Below are 20,756 nucleotides of genomic sequence, written 5' to 3'. Positions count from 1 at the left end.
AAATTTATGCTGTGTCTTATTATTTTGACGGCTCATTCGTGGGTAGTTAATGCTTATGTTGAGGTGCTTGTACATTGTACAGGTTTGCGTATAGCCGCGTAACTGCCAGTTATAATAATAATATAAAATATTAAAAAAATAACAATTAAAAAAAAAAATTGTAAGGCTCGCTATTTCCATTGTATACATCGCAGCCTGGAGAAGGTGCTACTTCTCCTGAAGAAGAGTAGTGACCCGTCTACTGAGATGGGTCCCCGCCGTCGGAGTTTATTTATTTATTTATTTACTTACACAACTATTATTGCGGTAGATTGGGGTTTTAGCCGGTAGGAGTTCGTCAGTACCCGCTCGTTACCCCTGGAGCGGGCGGGTCTCCATGACGGATTTCTCCAAGAAATAAAAAAAAAAGAAACAAAAAGCTATTTCCTATGTATAGCCTAATAAGAATATTTTATAACAATGTACCTAACAAAATTAGGAATATTAAAAAAAAATTTTAAGACTAGCTATTTCCTACGTATAGCCGCGTACCTGTCGGTTATGGTACTGAAATTTTAATAACAATATTTATTTTTTAATAAAAATTTCACAATAAAATAATAAGAATATTAATAACAAAATAATAATAGTAAAAAAAAAATTAAGACTAGCTAATTCCTATATGTTGATTACTTAAAATACTTCTCATGCTTCTGTGATTTTTAGATATGAAAATCACTCGAAATGGTGCACCCGCCTGCGCTAACGGTTTACGCTGGCGGGGTACCAGTGGAGGATGATAGGATGAACATGAGATCAGGTCAGTTAGCCCATCGTGCTAAAGTGACCAGTAATTTATCACGATGGTATCCAGGGAGAACCACGTGGAGGTCACCCTGACATAGCAGGTACATTATTAGCAATGGGATTATAAGTCCACATTAGATAGATAGATAGTTTTTTTTTATAGATAGAGTGATTCAAGAGAAAGATTTCTTCGCCCCGGCTTCGCCCTGGTGTACATGTATTATATATATAAATCTTTCTCTTGAATCACTCTATCTATTAAAAACCGCTTCAAAATCCGTTGCGTAGTTTTAAAGATTTAAGCATACATATGTACGGACAGACAGGACAGCGAATTTGATTTATACTATGTAATTAAAACACACAAATATTATAAAGTTGATTATTCATTTGATCCCGCACTAGGGGAATCAGAATCGCGGGAGTCCACAAAGAATTGCCAGATGGTTATTAATTATTACAAGATAACGTGTTTTCTGTACATATTTATATCAGTTGTCTAGTACCCATAACACGAGCTCTGCTTATCTTGGGATTAGATGGGGCTATTAAATTATCCTGAGATATTATATTATTATTACATACAAAAAATAACTACGTATTTATGTCAGTAATATAGTATACCCATAATATAAGGTCTGCTTATCTTGGGACTAGATGGCGCTGTGTAAATTCTCCTGAGATATCATATTATTATTACATACAAAAAATAACTACGTCAGAATTGAGAATCGTTTCCAATTTGAAATTGCTTAAAAATAGATCACCTTTAAAACCGGGCGATACAAAAATAACCATCAAAGTATCAATTTCAACATTGTTGATTTTCTATTTTATACACCAGAACAATCGGAGCATATCAACAAAATTCAATACAACACAAAAATGGCGCGAAAGTAGCATGATTAAATAATTATCAAAATGTTTGTCAAGTAATCAGGGAGGGTTGTCGCCGGCTGGAGTGAGAGTTTTAATATTAAACAGGTCTGATGCGAGTCACGAACTCGCTTCCCTCTCGCAGTTTAATATTTTTCTCGCCCAAGTGGCAGCCACTCGCGAATTTGTTTGAATTCAAACGTCACTAAATAAATACGTTCAGGAAAACAAGTCTTTGTCACTCACTATATATATATATATATATTTCTATTTCTATTGATTAAATATTGTTTATATATATTATGTTATAATAATTTTCATCCTTCTATAATAAAAGTACATGTATTGGGAAGGAACTGGCTTCTGTCATACGGCTAATGCTAGTTCAGAAGTCAGGACTACACATAAATACTGAAAGGATTGATATTGTCTGGAACTATTGTATAAATAATATTGTAACGATCCTTCTGAATTTAATAAAGATTATTATTATTATTATTATTATATATATATATATATATATATATACTGTATGTGTGTGTGCTGTTATTATTATTATATATATATATATACTAGCTTTTGCCGGCAGCTTCGATCGCGTTTAAACCCCAAAATTAGGGGTCATAGGTTTTAATTTATCAAAAAATCTTTCTTATCCCTTATTTTATGCAAAATCTACGTCATAGTAGCTTTATGCATGCAAAGTCTCAGCCCGATCGGTTTAAAATTGACAAAGTTTCATATAAACTTTCATCCCCTATTTTATTCCCTTGGGGGTAGAATTAATCAAAATCCTTTCTTAGCGGATGCCTAGATAAGAATATACACAAAGAATACGAAACGTTTAGTAAATAAAGCATACAATACAATCACAAAACAATAACGACCGCCATAATTGTATTCTCACGCGAATAGTTTCGGGGAATAAGTATTCTCATACACACTACGCCTGAGAATACTTATATTCCACGAAACTATGATCTGTTCATAGCTCGCAGTTTTATTAGGGCACTATTGCCATTCTTATTTGGAGTAATAACCCGCGTGATAAGGTCCCGAGGGGTCTGTTGAGGGCGCGGCCGGCCTCCGCACTCCGTCACAATGTCATATTCCGCGCCGAGTGGCCCCGACCTGCTCCCTCACCTGTCTTTTACTTATTGTTTCGGCGACAAGAGCACTTTCCGAGGGGTTGAATGGCGGTAATTCGTTTTCTTCACCTCACCTCAATAACCTTATCAGATGGGTTTATTGTTTCCGTCATTTAACACCGTTCACTGACGATGTTTTTTTATGTAAGTACTACTCACCCTGGCTTCGCACGGGTGTACGTGTATCTTCTAAATATATATAACTCAAAGGTGACTCATATAGTGATCTATCAACGCACAGCCCAAACCACGACGGATCGGGCTGAAATTTGGCAGGCAGGTAGATGTTATGACGTAGGCGTATTTTTATTAATTCAACCCCGAAGGGGATAAAATTGGGGATGAAAGTTCATATGAAACTTTGTCAATATTAAACCAATCGGGCTGAGACTTTGCATGCATAAAGCTACTATGACGTAGGCATCCCTTAAGAAAGGATTTTGATAAATTCCACCCCTAAGGGGATAAATTAAGCGAAGCCGCGTGCAAAAGCTAGTTATATATATATAAACCTTCCTCTTGAATCGCTCTATCTATTAAAAAAACCGCTTCAAAATGCGTTGCGTAGTTTAACGTTTTAAGCATAGATAGGGACAGACAGCGACAGCGACTTTATTTTATACTATGTAATGATGATGTATATAATATATGTATCTTTCGACAATTCATCTAGTCTCAAGCTAACCAAAGCTTGTGTTATAGGTACTAGATAACTGATATATATTATTTTTATGTAAATACATATATAGTAGAGTTGCCAACCGTCCTGTTTTGCCAGGACATGTCCTAGTTTCTGAAGTGTCCTGGAAAGTCCTGAATAGCCATTTGTCAGCTTCCTAGGTTTTTAAAATATACGCGCCTCTTGATTACTGATTTTTAACAGTATAATTTTATCAAATACTTGCTATTAAAAACCTGATTATATTAATTACTTGAATTTCACTACATATTAATATAACTATTGCAACACTATTACTGCGTTCTGTTTTTAAACTGGATAGTCCTGGTATTTTGACTTTCAATCCTGGTTTTTTAATTTGGGCTTGGCAACCCTAATACATAGAAAACACCCAGACGGATACAAACAATCATAAAGTAACAATGATTATTTAAAAGAGCAACACACAAGTTTCTTGCTCGTTCTTCTTGTGATGAGACAGCTTTCCGAATGAGCGGTAGATTAAAAAAAAACATGGTAACTATGACTACTCAAAAGTGCTTAAATTTAGTTTATTTGAAATAGAAATAGAAATAATCTTTATTCAAATAAACTCATTACAAGCACTTTTGAATAGTCATATTTTGATTCTACCACTCATGCGGAATGCAGATTCATCACAAGAAGAATGAGCAAGAAACTTGTGTGTTGCTCTTTTGAATAGATGTTTTTTTTTTATATAAATAAATACAGTATAACAAGTAAAAGGCATGCGATAATGAACATAGAAATCGCTACGCACTCATTATTAGTGTAATCAGATAATATTGTCAGTGCTATAGATTTTAAATTTTTCTATAAAAACATTATTGTTGTTAACGAATTCTTCAGTTTTATAGTAAGCTTTTTTGCAAAGGAAGTGTTCTATATGACAATTAAATCTGTTTTCTGGCAGATTTATAACAGACTCTGGTATTTTGTTGCAAAACCTTACGCAATTGCCATAAAACGAATTACTAACTTTAGTTAAACGACATTTAGGTAAAATTGAATAAATGATTTTCTATCTGACGGCCTCGGTGGTCTAGCGGTCTAGCACACCGCTTTACGTCCGATGGTCGCGGGTTCATTTCCTCGCACGGCACAAACATTTGTATTCATGAGTATGATTGTTTGTATCGGTCTGGGTATTTTCTATGTATAATATGTATGTATTTACGAAAAAAAAAATATATCTATGTATTTGTATCAGTTATCTAGTACCCATAACACAAGCTTTAGTTAGCTTAACTTGGGACTGGATGGCGCTGTGTGAATGGTCCTGAGATTATTATTATATATATATATATATATATATATATATATATACATATATATTATATCTCCCTTTTTACGGGGGTAATAGATTCAAACACGCGGGCCTTAGCCAAGCATGGATGAGTTATGTGATGAAGATAGAAATTTTCTGACTTATTATTATTATTATTCTATTCTATTCATAGACGAAACATCTTGTTGTGACCTTAGTGGACTTGTAAACAACGCCTCACATGCAATACAACCGGAAACAATTCATTATAACGTAACAAAGTGTGCGAGTGACGGCGGAACAAAAGTCAAATAAAGACTTCGAAATGTAGTCTCGGCGTAACTCGTGTATGCAAACAAATTTTGTACACAATGTAAATATTGACCGGCTGACGTGTATTACAGGTTTGTGATCATTTCTAATTGTAATAGTTTGCTTTTAAGCAAAATATTTGATAACAGCCTCGGTGGTGTAGTGATTTAGCACACCGCTTTACTATCCGATGGTCGTGGGTTCGATTCCTCGCACGCTACAAATATTTGTATTCATGAGTATGATTGTTTGTATTGGTCTGGGTGTTTTCTATGTATAATATGTATTTATTTACAAAAAAATATCATATAAGTATCCATGTATTTATATCAGTTGTACCCATATATACCCATAACACAAGCTCTGCTTAGCTTGGGACTAGATGGCGCTGTGTGAATTGTCCTGAGATATTATTATTATTACATTACGGAGTCATAAGACAGGTCTTCTCAGGAGACTACAGCATGGGGTTTTTCAGCCTTATTAAGGTTTCTTAAGAGTCGGCAACGCGCACGTGACACCCCTGGTGTTTCAGACGTCCATAGGCTACGGTAACCATTTACCATCAGATGGGCCGTATGTACATTCCTCCTGGATGGTTATAAGGACAGAGGAAGGCCAAAAAAGAGATGGATGGACTGTGTGAAAGATGATATGGTAAGAAAGGAAGTAAATAACGCGATGACTGCGAACAGGGATGAATGGAAGCGAAAAACATATTACGCCGACCACAAATAAATGGGATAAGGAAGAAGCAGATGACGATGGGCCGTATGTCTGTTTGCCACTAGAGTAGTTTAAAAAAAAAAACGATGTATGCCAAAAGAGCGTATATACTTTCTCGGAGGGAATCTTCGATAATTAAAATAGAATAGAATAGAAAATTGTTTATTCAAGTAATCTCACGTTAAAGCACTTTGAATTAATTACTTTTTTTTTAATCTAATGCTCATTCGGAAATCTTTCTCATCACATCAAGAACACGCAAGAAACTTATTTGTTGCTCTTTTAACCTATGGACGCCTGAAACACCAGTGGTGTGGCAATGCCGACCCTTTAAGATATCATCCGATATATCATCCGTCATACTCGTGAACGAGTGCTGCTTGTAGGGACTGGTCTGCTCTAATCACTATGACTGATTTCCTCTTATTAATTGTTTAACCAGTTGGTTATATATTCAATATTTTTTCTATTTCAGTATTTAATTGAATTAGTGCTAATTGGTAGTTTGTATTCACACACTTAAACTTAAAAATGTAAAGTAATAATAAAATTATTTAAAAGAGCAACACGCAAGTTTCTTGCTCGTTCTTCTTGTGAAGAGACAGCTTTTCGAATGAGTGGTAGATTAAAAAAAATGTGATGACTATTCAAAAGTGCTTCAATGTAAGTTTATTTGAATAAATGATATTCTTTAAGAAACCTTAATATACCGTTCTTGAAAAACCCCATGCTGTAGTCTCGTGAGAAAACCTCGGCAAGTAGTTCAGTTCATAATCTAAGTGTTTTAAAACTGGAGCAGCACCACTGCAGATTATATTAGGCTCATTGATTTTAGAAGAAAAAATCTAATCCTAGACATTTAAAATACATAAGTAATCATGTTGCTAAGTAATAGTTGATATGTAACGTGCAACAGATAGGCCCAGGTATAGGTCCAACTATAATTAGTGATTAGTGTTTTAACAGATTTAATTATACTTTTTTTGCTACTGTTTTATTGTTTACTGTATATTGTAATCAACTGTATATCTCCATCAGGTTATAGGCCCAGGTATAGGTCCAACTATAATTAGTGATTAGTATTTTAACAGATTTAATTTTGGATATGTTTTTTGCTACTATTGTTTACTCTTCTGTATATTGTTTTATATTATGTATGTTATTTAAATGTATAGCTGTAGAGTGTCTTAAATGTAATGGATTAAGGTACCGTATTAGGTACATTGATTTTAGAAGAAAAAATGTAATCCATCTCATTTAAAATAAGTAATCATGTTGCTAAGTAACAGTTGATATGTAACGTGCAACTGATCGGAACTAGAACAAATTATATTTACTGCTATATATGTGTAATCAACTGAATATGTCCATTAGGTTAAAACGAACAAACAAACATACAAATTACCTCTTTACAATATTAATATAGATATTGTGTGACAATATATCACGTAGCTCGTTTAGAGCAAGTAGTTGCGGAACATATTGCTAAACTTAATTCCAGGGGAAAGCAGTTTGGCCGCAGCCCGCAGCCCGCGGCGCACGTCGCGGGCGCGACACTAGTTATCCAGATTTCCCCAGACACGTGGCTTCTTTCCCCCCCCCATACCCGGGGTTGTAGTACTCACCCTTGTCGTACCCCAGTATTGTGAATATTATCATTGGTTTTCATTACTTATATTATAAATTCGAAACTAACTCTGTCTATCTGTTGTGTTTTTACGCCAAAACTACTGAATGACTGACTTCTAATAAATGATGAGATAGTTGATAATCCGAATGACATTGCAAACATATTTAATAATTATTATATTGACATGCCAAATTTTAATTCAAATTGTAATTATAATATTATAAATATACAATCGAACCATGCCAGCATGTTTTTAAGACCAACAGATCAGTGACTGAGAATATGAGCTATTTGTAATGCGAAAAAATTATTGTAAGGAATTGAAATAGGAGATGAAAAGTGGTATGAAAGTATTGTCATTTTTAAAGCTTGAAACTTATTTTTTAGGCTGTTGATTAAATATAAATATGACATTTAAAATTAATAAAAATTTTACCCTTAAGAAGAAAAATGAAATATCCTATTTCATTTTTCTATTCTCTTGGAAGTTTATATGGAAATGTGTCATTTTTGAAGCTAGAACAATGAAACTTAGCTAGTAATAGACAAAAAAGTTATCTCTACGAGAGTTGACAACGTGTTACTTTGAATTCTCTTATTGACTATGACGTCGGAAGGTGACAATGTTTATTACAAGCAATCGTAGTCAGGAAAGCTAATTAGTATTATACTTTATGTTATTGTACATATATAAATATATTTATTTGATATGTATTATATATGTATATTTATATTTTTCTGTCATCATTGCCTCGCCTTTGTCCCATTATTTGTGGTCGGCGCAGTATGTCATTCTCTTCCACTGCTCTCTATCGGTCGTCATATCTGAACATACTCTTCTTTTATTCATATCATCTTTCACACAATCCATTCATCTTTTCTTAGGGCGTCCCCTCCCTTTACATCCTTATATTTTTCTGTATAAAAAAAAATATTAAAAAATCTCTATATATATTTTGATTTGTATTGCTAAAAATATTCGCTCGACCATTTCTTTACTCTTTTCAGAAAGTTACGAAAGTAAACAGATGCCTATACAAATAATCTGTTTGTAATATTGTATTAAGTAGCCTATACTTTTATTTTAAAATCGAAAAAATTAACTTTTTTGTTGAATTCCACGCGGACGAAGCCGCGGGTACAGCTAGTATTATATAAATTCCATGCATACGAAGCCAGTAGCAGCTAGTTTGTTAAATAATACAGAACTTGTAGAGCTGTACCCACACGTACACGTGCTGAAGTAAATATCTTACGAGTCAGTTATTGATGCATGCATCCTGCTCTACTATCGCGCCGTCAAAAATAACAAATTATTTTTAGGCAGTTGTGTTATATTTCCCGAACCGACTTTTAACTTTATTGTTTGTATATTTGTTGCGGGAAACAACGGTTCGTGGCTCAGAAATAGTTGTGCACTTTGTCTTGGAATTATTTTATCTGAATACATTTGGACGGGGCCCGATTTTCTGCCTGGTGCCTGTTAGACAGTCAAGATTTCCCAAGGCTCGTGGTTTTCATATGTACTTGCATATAAATAAGTAAATAGAATAAAATAAAATAAAAGTCTTTATTGCTATACTAATATCTAAATATATATAACTCAAAGGTGACAGACTGACATAGTGATCTAAAAACGCACAGCCCAAACCACTGGATCGGGCTGAAATTTGGCATGCAGGTAGATGTTACGTCGTAAGCATCCGTTAAGAAAGGATTTTGATTAATTCTACTCCCAGGCGATAAAATAGGGAATGAAAGTTTGTATGAAACTTTGTCAATTTTAAACCGATCGGGCTGAGACTTTGCATGCATGAGCTACTATGACGTAGGCATCCCCTAAGAAAGGATTTTGATAAAATAGGGGATAAAAGTTTGTAAAATCTTCTTACATTTTGTAGGCCCTAATTTTTTACACACGCTAAACAAAAATAAATCCACAAAAACTACATATAAATAATAATAATACACTAATTAATAATATACTACTACGCGAGCGAAGACGCGGGCAAAAGCTGGTTTTTACATATGGTTAATATTATCACTACACAGTATAAAACAAAGTCGCTGTCGCTGTCTGTTCTTATGCGTGCTTAAATCTTTAAAACTACGCAACGGACTTTGAAAAGTTTTTTTTTAATAGATAGTTTGACTCTAGAGAAAGGTTTATATAATACATGGGTGTAGCGAAGTCAGGGCGAGTAGCTAGTAAAAAATAAATTGTTTGTAGAAATATGTAAAACTATTTATAAAGGAAAAATGATTTTATGGTAATGGTAGACAGTGACATTAGAGAGATTAGAGAATATAAAGAAGTAATAGAAAAAAATAGAAAATAATTTATTCAAATAAACTTACATTGAAGCACTTTTGAATACACAAGAACGAGCAAGAAACTTGTGTGTTGCTCTTTTAAATAATTTTATTGTTACTTTACATTTTAAGTGAATACAAATTACCAATTAGCACTAATTCAATTAATTAGTCAAATAGAAAAAAACATTAAATATATAACCAACTGGGTAAAGAACTAAATAAGAGGAAATCACTCGTAGTGATTAGAGCAGACCAGTCCCTACAAGCAGCACCCGTTCACGAGTAAGACGGATAAATAAAATATATTAATAATAAAAGAGTTTCTGTAGTGCAATCTGATAATGGACCTGAATTCGTGAATAAAGAATTAGTACATTATTTTACTTTTAATAGTATCAAACATGAAACAACAGTCCCATACAGCCTTTTATAAAACGGTGTGAGTGAACGAACAAATATAATAAAAAAATATATTACTACTCGATGGATTTATATAATTTTGTTTAGTTCCGCTACAATTAACATATGTGAGATTACGAATATTCGGTGTGGAAACTAGACTACCGTTACGACCTTCTCTATTGGCGATCAAATTCCGACCGTTATTGAGTCTACACCCATATCGCGACACGTGTTTCGCCTCTGAACGACGTATCATCAGCCGTTGAATGGAGTTCGGGTACAGCTCGGAAGCGTAGTGTTGACTCCTCGGCGACGACGCGCGAGTCGCGGTTTGGTTGGCGACGCCATCGGCCTGACCAGCGCTACGACCTTCTCCAGCTTCTCCAGTGGCGATCAAATTCCAAAAAAATGGATATATTTTTGGATAATAACACAGAGTCATCTACTCCTAAGCTAAGCAGAGCTTGTGTTATGGGTACTGGATTATTAACAAACAACTAGTGTAGTTTTTTGTACGTCGGTTAGATTCCAACTTTCGACGTTTGTAGACATATATGTTTGTGTTACACTAGCTTATAATTAGGATGAATAAATGTAAATATAAAATAAAAAAAAACTTGGACAATTTATACAGCGCCATCTAGTCCCAAGCAAGACAGAGCTTGTGTTATGGATCTTGGATAATTAGTTTTTTGTACGCCAGCTAGATTCAAACTCTTGACCGTTGTAGACTTATGTAGTCTGTGTTTTAAACCACTAGGTTATGATGCTGTGACACACATGTGTGAATATATATCATATTTGACGGCCTCGATGGTCTAGTGGTTAAGTACACCGCCTTACTTCTGATGGTCGCGGGTTCGATTCCTCGCACGGCACAAATATTTGTATTCATGAGTACGATTGATTATATCGGTCTGATATGTATGTGTTTACGAAAAAATTGTCTATGTTTTTTATCAGTTATCTGGTGCCTATAACACAATCTTTAGTTAGCTTAACTTGGTACTAGTATATATATATATATATATATATATATATATATATAGTAGTTCCAAGGTATATAGGTATTCCCAAAATAGGTAGGTAATGAGTGCAGACGTACTTCCCATGTGATACCGCCGATCCCCTTTTAATGTGCGAGCTAATGTTAACATTAATAATGAATAATTTGGGCTCCCGAGTGGGCGAGGCAGACATTGTCGCGAGAAAGCTTTTAAGTGACCCTCTTACGAGATGACCGCCTCGGTCATTAGCCGGGTCCGTCCGGCCGCCATTACACGCCGCCGTGAAACAAAAATTGTCCGCATCGCAAAAATAACACCAATTAAAATTTATATTACCCATACAAAAATCCCACGACGCGAGGCCCGGCCGCCCCGCTACCAAATGGCCACAGTAAATTTCGCCAGTTTAATTCTGGCGCTGTGGACGCCGCCATTTTTCAAAAACAATCACAATATAAAACAATGACACGTATCGTCGCGAACCTAACAAATGGAAGCTACGTTTAAAGCGCTTTGTAGCTCCAAAAAGCGGTGTGAATATTGTAGGAGCGAGGTGGAGTATCTCCATACGATCCGACCATCCGACGCACCGGTCTACCCATAGGTGTGTATAGAACAATCCACTTACGGAAATTCCAAAGATTCCTTCCAAAGAATCTAACATTTTGTTTGTTTCATTGTTAGTATATATGTAGTACCTACAGTATGCTTGTCAGTCAAACAATTAGATTCAGTTTACGGCTACATTATTGAAGTATCTCACGATTTCTTACCGTTGCTTCTCAATTTATATACTCAAATATTCTATATGTTCACAAAAATCTTCACTTATTTCCAAAAAACTGTAATATTCACAATATCAATACTAGATATAAAGACAAACTTGCTGTCCCCAAGTATCGTTTAGAAGAAGTCTATAGGTCTTTTATGGGAATAGGTATAAAAATTACAATAAGATACCAAAGGATATACTGTAATTACCTTTAAATAAATTTAAAACATCTGCTAAATTATATTTACTGAACAAAACCTATTTTACTCACTAAACGATTCCTTGAATGACGAGCGTGCATGGCAATAGTTGGTCATGCACGGGATTTTCATTTAATGTTAGACATAGACACCTATATATATATATTGTAAATAAACTGGCTTTTAAAAAAAATAATAATTGAGTTTCTTGTCAGTTCTTCTCAATTGTATCTGTATACTGAACTGGACGGTAGGGAAAAAAGATACAATATAAAAAATTTGACGTTCATAAGCGGCTAAAATGTCCTATATGAATAAATTATTTTTTAATCTGAATTGGATGATAAGCAAACAAAAGAATTAAAAATAATCAGCACCAACAATGGATAATAACAATAAACAGAAGCTGTCCCGTTTCATGAACTATATAGCCAGTGAATCGCCTCAGCATCATCTGACAAAACGTAACGTCCCAATGTAAAACAATCGCATTTGAAACAAGTACGCTCAGTGCTCCGACTGAGAGCCGTCGCCGGGGTAAGTGGGTCGGCCCATGAACAAAAACGTGGAAACAATACAGGAAAACAAGCCGCGTGGGGGGCGGGCGCGGTGATGTGCGACGCGATCCGTGTAACAACGTGCGACTGATTGCCTCTGAAAGGGTGAGTTGAAAAAATAAAAATAAAACTGCTGATTAAAACGCGAACGACACAGTACAAAGCGATTATCGGACCGTACTTCAGCGTCTAGTACTTTACCAACTCGTACATATCACCCCCGCCCCTGCACCCCCGTCCCCGCATCACGCTCCTGTTGCTGCCTCCGCAACTCGTTATTGTTTCACATGATGACGACAGATTTGTTTCAGTCAATCTTTTGTTAGCTATATCAAATTTCAATGTGTTAGATAAAACAAAATAACATTAGACGATCCGCTGCAATTGCAAATTTTGAAATTCAAATTCGAAAATAATTTATTCATGTAGGACATTTTAGCCGCTTATGAACGTTAAATCATTTACATTATATTTTTTCCCCACCATCCAGTTCGGTATATAGATACAATTGAGAAGAACTGGCAAGAAATTCAACTGAATTACTTTATTTTTTAAAGCCAGATTATTTACAATGTATATTTATATATGTGTCTATGTCTAACATTAAATGAAAATCCCGTGCATGAACAACTATTGCCATGCACGCTCGTCATTCAAGTAATCGTTTAGTGAGTAATAGACTTTGCTCAGTAAATATGATTTAACAGATGTTTTGAATTTATTTAAGGGTTATTTTAGTATATCCTTTGGTATGTTATTGTAAATTTTTATACCTATTCCCGTAATAGAGCTATTATCTTTTTCTAAACGATACTTGGGGACAGCAAGTTTGTCTTTAAGTCTAGTATTAACATTATGAATATTTACAGCGCCGTCAATGTGTTGTCGTCCATGTGAACCTATTTATTTAATTTCTGTATATCAATTGTATTTTTATTTCAGTTACCAATGTTTTGGTGGAATAAAACAAAATAATGAACTCTTCCACAATTTACAAAGTCCAATGGTTTTCAGGCAATTGCCTCATATTTATATTTGCTTCCAAGTAGTGTTAATTTCAACTGCGCAGTGCTTCATTTCGAGTGGAATTTATTTCGGAAGAGTCCCTGATATTCGAAAATTAATTTGTTTTCTGTATTGAGTAAATAAATTGATATATTTTATTTTCTTTCACTACCAATGCTACACAATTATCAGAAAAGGTCCTTAGATGAAAAGTAAAATAGAATCGAAAATTATTTATTCAAGTAAATCTACATTTATGCAGTTTTGATATAGCAATAATTAATTTTTTAATCTACCCCTCATTCGGAAAGCTGTCTCAACACAAGAAGCACGAGCAAGAAACTTGCGTGTTACTCTTTTACATAATCTAGGAGAAACTTACATCGTGCCATTTTAAATAATTTGAAAAAGACGGTAAAAAATAACGAAATAGTTGTGTTTATATTGCATTCCCCTATAGGCATCATTGCAACCTTCCGTTTTGGTTGCCAATGTGTTTTTGTTGCTAATTGCATTAATTTAATTTTTTTTACCCTTCAGAATCCCTAATATAGGGTATATTAGGGGAATCTTGAAAAACCTCACGCTGTAGCCCCAGCAGGTAGTTTATTTCACAATCTAAGTACACTGGAGGAAATTCTTCTGAAACCGCACTGTCCGAGACCACTTAAGTTCTAGCGTGTATGGATTAATTTCCTGTCGATAGCGATCGTAAATGTAAACAATAATATAAATCTACGGCACAAATACCGGCAGTACTAGAGGCATTGTTCGCGAAGACGGGAAACGGCCTGATGGTATGACCCTGGTCCCGTGGAAACTCGGAAAATGTTTAGTATTGGATGCCACGTGTGTGGATACATTGGCATAAATCTTAATTTTAAAAAGAATATACGAATATACAAAACAATACCTTGTATACGTTTATTTTATGGTAAAATATATTTAACGTATGTTGTTTTTTGTAATTGTTTATATAGAAAATTGATATTGAGGAATTATGTATATTTGTATGACATTTATAAAAAAAATAATATAAATCAATCGTATACGTTTATTTTATGGTAAAATATATTTATCGCCACGAAGCCAGAGAGCTTCCTGGCGGGCGGGTTGGCTCGCACGTGGCACTCGAAGTAAACATCGTCACCCTCCTTGATATCTCCCGCCGCCAGTGAGCTGCCTAACCGCAGCTTCACTACCGGTGGATCTGGCAATACCAATACCATGATCACAATCTCAATTCTAAATATCTATATTCATGTAGGTCTATTACAGGCTTATGATATGTCAGAAACTACTGTCAAGTCTGAGAGCATTCGAGGTAAAGGACAAATATGCTAGTATATGTTTATAAAAGTATAGATTGAATTTTAAATTCAAAATTAGTGAGAATAGAGTGACCACCAGCATATGCTATAGCAATTTTGTCAAAAGGTCATAGTCTAATCAGTGGCCGTGAACGGAACAGAACAGTTTAATCTGAGGAAAACTATACAAAGCCGTATAAAAGATACCTTTATATCACTTATTTGTGCGTCCAACAACACTTTAAGATTTGTTACAGTTTTAGAAACCTCACTGTCATATCAACTTTTGTTTAAATTTGTATTGCTAGGATCTGGCAATACAAATATCATGATCACAAACATCAATTCTAAATATCTACATTCATGTAGGTCTATTACAGACTCTTATGATATGTCAGAAACTGCCGTCAGTTCAGCATTAGAGATAAGAAGAACTGACAAGAAACTCAGGTCTTATTCTTTTCAAATGTGCTTGTACATGTGATCCTTTCTTTTTAAAAACTTTGTATTTTTGATGTCTGTTTTTTTCTATGTCATTTTTGACTGTTACTTCTTCGCTGTGACCCCTTTTGGGAAATATACGCATTTATTAAAGTGAACTTATTTTTACTAAAATAGTCATTGTATTCCCACTCAGTTTACAAAAATACAGATTAATTATTAAATTCAAAATTAGCGAGAATAGAGTAACTACTAGTAATTTTTCATTTACATATTGATACGTACAAACTACACTAATTGTCCACGACGTTTCCATAAACAGTGTGGTCACGTTGGGGTTCTCCGCTCTGCAGGTGATCGGCTTTCCATCGTCGTCCAGCGTGGGCACGAAGCTCATCACGCTCACCGTCAGATTGTCTCGTAGTTCCTCCTGTTGGCAATATAACAGATGTTTAAATTTACTGTAAAAGTATAAGTATAATTATGAAGAGGGGATGCCACTACACATCCTATGTGGTTGTAGCCCACTCATGTATAGAAATATCTCCTTTAGAAAGTATACATTCTATATTGAGAAGATAACTAGATCTAGTCAAGATCGCTGGAAGGCATTGGATGCGAGCAGCGCAGGACCGATCGTCGTGGAGATCTTTGGGGGAGGCCTATGTCCAGCAGTGGACGTCTTCCGGGCTGCGATGATGATGATGATGATGATTGAGAAGATGCAAACCATCGCTCCTAAGAATATCCCTGAATTATAGCCTGACAAGTTTAGACTGGGATTTTTGAAAGAGGGTGAGCACAATAGATTTATACAGGTCGCAGTGTGTAGCACTGGACCTGTAGGTCCTAGTACCTGATAATAGCATTATCTACCAGCTACCCAAAGGTTAGCTGGTAGATTATGGCATATCACATCAAGCTCGCCTCTTGTACACTCTTTATAGTGCAATAAAGAATAAAAAAAAAGATTATGAAAAAATTAAACCTTAATAGTTAAGAAATTAATACCGTAACAATCCGAACAAGGTGAAATTAAATTACAATAATTTTCTTAAAAAAAACCGACTCCAATATTTAAAAAAACTGTGCCTATCTCTATACATTTTCAAATGAAAATAGGTTTTTGAAATCAGTTTCTAAATGACGGAGTTTTAAGTAACAAGCATTAAAAAAAACAGTCATATTTCTATCGTCCTCCTCCTTTTTTGAGGTCGCTTTAAAAGAGAATACATGCAAGATTTATCTGTAAATTGCTGTAAATTTTAGAAATATATTACACTTCAAATATATAATATACATGAATTACATCAGCCTTATCTCAAATGTCATATTGTCAACCAAAGTATTGTATTCTAAAACCGTAGTATGTATGTACTACTATTATTAGTCCATGGAGTGAGGGAGGCAAAAGAAAGACTTCTTATCATACCAAGAAAGTCACAAAAGGCGACCAGGGAAACAAAGTACAAATAGGTGCTCTAAATCTTTTTGCGCACAGAGAGTTAGTTAATGTCGCAAGGATTTAACAAGTGACACCTTTAGTTTTGCAAACATTCACACTCTACGCTAGACTTATGATATATTTTTATGATTTAGTATGGGCGTTAGTTTAAAAAACAATGGAATTGCTTAAGTATTTTTTTATGGATTGGTGCTTCCACCTGTGCATCTGGTTTACGCTGGCGGGCCACCAGTGGAGGATGAGATTAGGTCAGCTCATCGTTATTAATTCATCAGGAATTTAACACGAAGGTTTCCCTCTGGAAACCAGCCCTCTGGATGCACGTGAAAATCAATTTGACTTGAATTGCTAGTAATGCTTCATACCGATTCATGCATATTTTTTTATACTATAATGGTGGCAATCAAGCATACGGCCCATCTGATGGTAAACGGTTACCGTAGCCTATGAACGCCTGAAACACCAGGGGTATCACGTGCGCGTTGCCGACCCTTAAGAAACCTTAATATACCCTTCTTGAAAAACCCCATGCTGTAGTCTCGTGGGAAAACCTCGGCAGGAAGTTCATAAGTGTACGCGGGAGGAAACTCCTCTGAAACCGCACTGTTCGGGACCATTTAGGTTCCAGCGTGTGGGGATGAATTCCCTGTCGATGGCGAGCGGTGCGGTGGTAAAAGGTGGCTGTCGGCATCATGTCGAACAATTCCTCACAACACAGTCCGTTGTATAATCGGTAGAACACAAAAGCGAAGCGAAGTCTCGCCTCAAGTTAAGTGGCTCGATACCGCTAGAGAGATTGTGATCATCGACAATTCTCATAGCACGTCTCTGAACCGAGTCAAAAGGACCGAGCTGGTATCCAGGTGCTCCCGCCCAAAGATGAGAGCAGTACTCCAAGTGCATTACTAGCAATAAGGGTCTTTAGTCCTCACTACTAACAATTCCCTGTCCCCAATTCCTTATATATTCTTAGTAGTGACTGTAAACAATCAATATTGTTGTAGAAAAGAAATTATTCAAAGTATATTTGAACAGGTTCGACATCTGCGAATCGAGGGGCTTGCGGCGGCCCGCAGGTGGTCGCCCGATACGCAAACAATCCTGTTTGCCTCGCGCCTTAAGCCGGCCATTCACTATGCGTCCAACATTTAAGGGGATAGGATACAATCCCTTTAAACAACAGATGGATGGATGTCATTAAACAATGAATAATAAATATGACGTTGGTCTATAAAAAGTATCTATTTTACCACAATTCTTGCTTCTCAATATATTTATGAAAATATCATGTATGCCAGGAAGAATATAGACAGTTTCAGAAGAGTTAGTGATTGCACTAATAAAAGCTTACGTAACAATAACAAACTGATTTTACCTAAATGTCGTTTGGCTAAAGTTAGTAATTCGTTTTATGGCAATTTTACAAGAAAATACCAGAGTCTGTTATAAATCTGCCAGCAAAAAGATTTAAACAACATCTAAAAACTGACAATATTATCTGATTACACTAATAATGAGTGCGTAGCGATTTCTATGTTGATTAAAAAGAGCAACACACAAGTTTCTTGCTCATTCTTCTTGTGATGAATCTGCATTCCGAATGAGTGGTAGAATAAAATATGACTATTCAAAAGTGCTTGTAATGAGTTTATTTGAATAAAGATTATATCAATTTCTATTTCACAGTTCCCCTAGAAACCATCGTGATAAATAATGGTGAATTTACCACGATGGGCTAACTGACCTCATTTTCATCTTATCCTTCACTGGTGCCCCGCTAGCGTAAATCGCTAGCGCCATAACCAATGCACCATTCCATCATCATATATTAAAAAATATATATAAGCAGATGTTGTAATGTCTGTTAATCTTTAGTATACATTTTCTTATACGTAATTTCCATTTTTATATATATTATTTCACACCATATCTCTTAAAGGCTGTTGAAACACTCGCAGCGGATTAACGCGAAAGTCTAAAAGGGCCCGATCCGACCCGATTTGTCAGCGCTATTATCAATAATGTAGCGATTACAGCGCTCGATGGGTGCGCCGCTTTATTTCTCCCTTTTTCATCGCCACAACAATCACGTGTGCGCGATAAATCCTAAGTACGAGTGGTATACATCCCGCGGGCGTGCACTGCACCCGATTGTCACGTACGAGCTCCAATGGATGTTATAATGCTTAGAATTATTCTGTATTCCTTTTTCCTCCTTTACGTTCCGCCCCTTTTCATATCGCTGAATGAATACTTGATCTCGTGGAAAGGAATTAGGGTGTCTCACGAGTTATTGCCCGTACCGCGGTCTGACACGTTGCGATGGCGGCGGTTAATCACGACAAAAAAGTCAGGATTCTCAGAAACAGTGCCTTTTGTTGCCTTTACACGAGACTCTTTCACGCGCGATCTGGAGCGCGCGCGATAGAGCGAGATAGCCAGTTTTTTTTGTTCACTCTATCGCGTGTGATCATGTTATTTTCCTATCATTTTTTTTTTTATTTCACAGTGTTTGTATTAAGGTTCAATTAAGGTTTCTTAAGGGTTGGCAACGCATACGTGACCTGCTGTTTTAGGCGTCCATAGGCTATGGTAACCGTTTACGTCCAGATAAAACGTACGCTTGTTTACTACCAACATAGTATAAAAAAAATTCCAGAGACACGTTAGTTTTATAAATTATCTATAACTCTATAATTGACGACCTCGGTGGTCCAGCGGTCTAGCACACCGCTTTACGTCCGATGGTCGCGGGTTCGATTCCTCGCACGGCACAAACATTTGTATTCATGAGTATGATTGTTTGTATCGGTCTGGGTGTTTTCTATATATAATATGTATGTATTTACAAAAAAAAAATAGCTATGTATTTGTATCAGTTATCTAGTACCCATAACACAAGCTTTAGCTAGCTTAACTTGGGTCTAGATGGCGCTGTGTGAATTGTAAAAAAATATATATACTGCCCAGGGGGAAAGGGATCGTCAGTAATGTGGACTGATGATCTTATTGCTAGTAAAGACCAAGTCAGGTTGACCTCCATGCGGTTCACCTGGAAACCATCGTGATAAATTCTTGGTGAATTTGTCACGATTGGCTAACTGACCTGACCTCATGTTCATCTTATCATAGTCCACTGGTGCCCCGCCAGCGTAACCGTTAGTGCAGGCGGGTGCACCATTCCATTATCATTCAGAAAAAAGTGGCTAAAATGTCCTACATGAATAAATGATTTTTGAATTGGGTCGGAGCATGAATTCTGTGGGTCATGCGAAAATCTTAATCACAGCTGACTCGGGTGTGTTGTGCTGGGTCGTAACTCGAGCGGCGGTTGGCGGTCGTCCAACACTGCCGACGCTTATTAAGTTAAGTGATCACCTTACATATTTTTTTTTTCATACTTAAATACATCTTTCCACACATATATTCGTCCGTGCCTTTTTTTAATTTACTTTAATATTATAATATTTATTTAATTTCCACTTGGGTGCAACGCCAGCCGAGATGTTACAATTTGCCTAACAGTGACACCGAGGCAGACCTTATCCGTCTGGCCCAGAACCACCGCTGGCCGGCCGGGTGAGTTGACAACATGCAGTGTCACCCATCTTTATTTGGAGGATTAGATTTACCAATATGCATATACAATTATATAAATCTTACACTACTACTAAATTCACAGTTTTCATTACATTGTGCAATGTAAAAATTCATAATGTAACAATACACATTATGAATTCTTACACTGCATATACAATTATATGAAATCTTATTTTAACACTATTTTCAAAGTTCACCTTGCATATTCGCGCTGTTCATGTGCGCGGACCGCCTCC

At 35.8% G+C, this 20,756-nt stretch overlaps 1 protein-coding gene across 1 annotated transcript in view; it reads right to left on the bottom strand.

Annotated features, from left to right (window-relative positions):
• The window catches only part of LOC131843394 (neural cell adhesion molecule 1-B-like), a 119,922-nt gene extending 102,625 nt beyond the window's left edge, over positions 1–17,297 (bottom strand). The window contains exons 1-3 of the mRNA XM_059192024.1: positions 17,286–17,297; positions 15,741–15,885; positions 14,787–14,914 (exon numbers count right to left, since the gene is read on the bottom strand). Coding sequence (XP_059048007.1) covers positions 14,787–14,914; positions 15,741–15,885; positions 17,286–17,297 — 285 coding nt within the window. The remainder of the gene's footprint in view (positions 1–14,786; positions 14,915–15,740; positions 15,886–17,285) is intronic.
• Positions 17,298–20,756: the final 3,459 nt, after the last annotated feature.

The sequence above is a fragment of the Achroia grisella genome, unplaced genomic scaffold (genome assembly GCF_030625045.1).
Source record: "Achroia grisella isolate CSIRO2021 unplaced genomic scaffold, CSIRO_AGI_Agris_v1 utg3071, whole genome shotgun sequence".
Taxonomy (NCBI): Eukaryota; Metazoa; Arthropoda; class Insecta; order Lepidoptera; family Pyralidae; genus Achroia; species Achroia grisella.
This window is presented reverse-complemented; position numbering and strand designations above follow the sequence as displayed.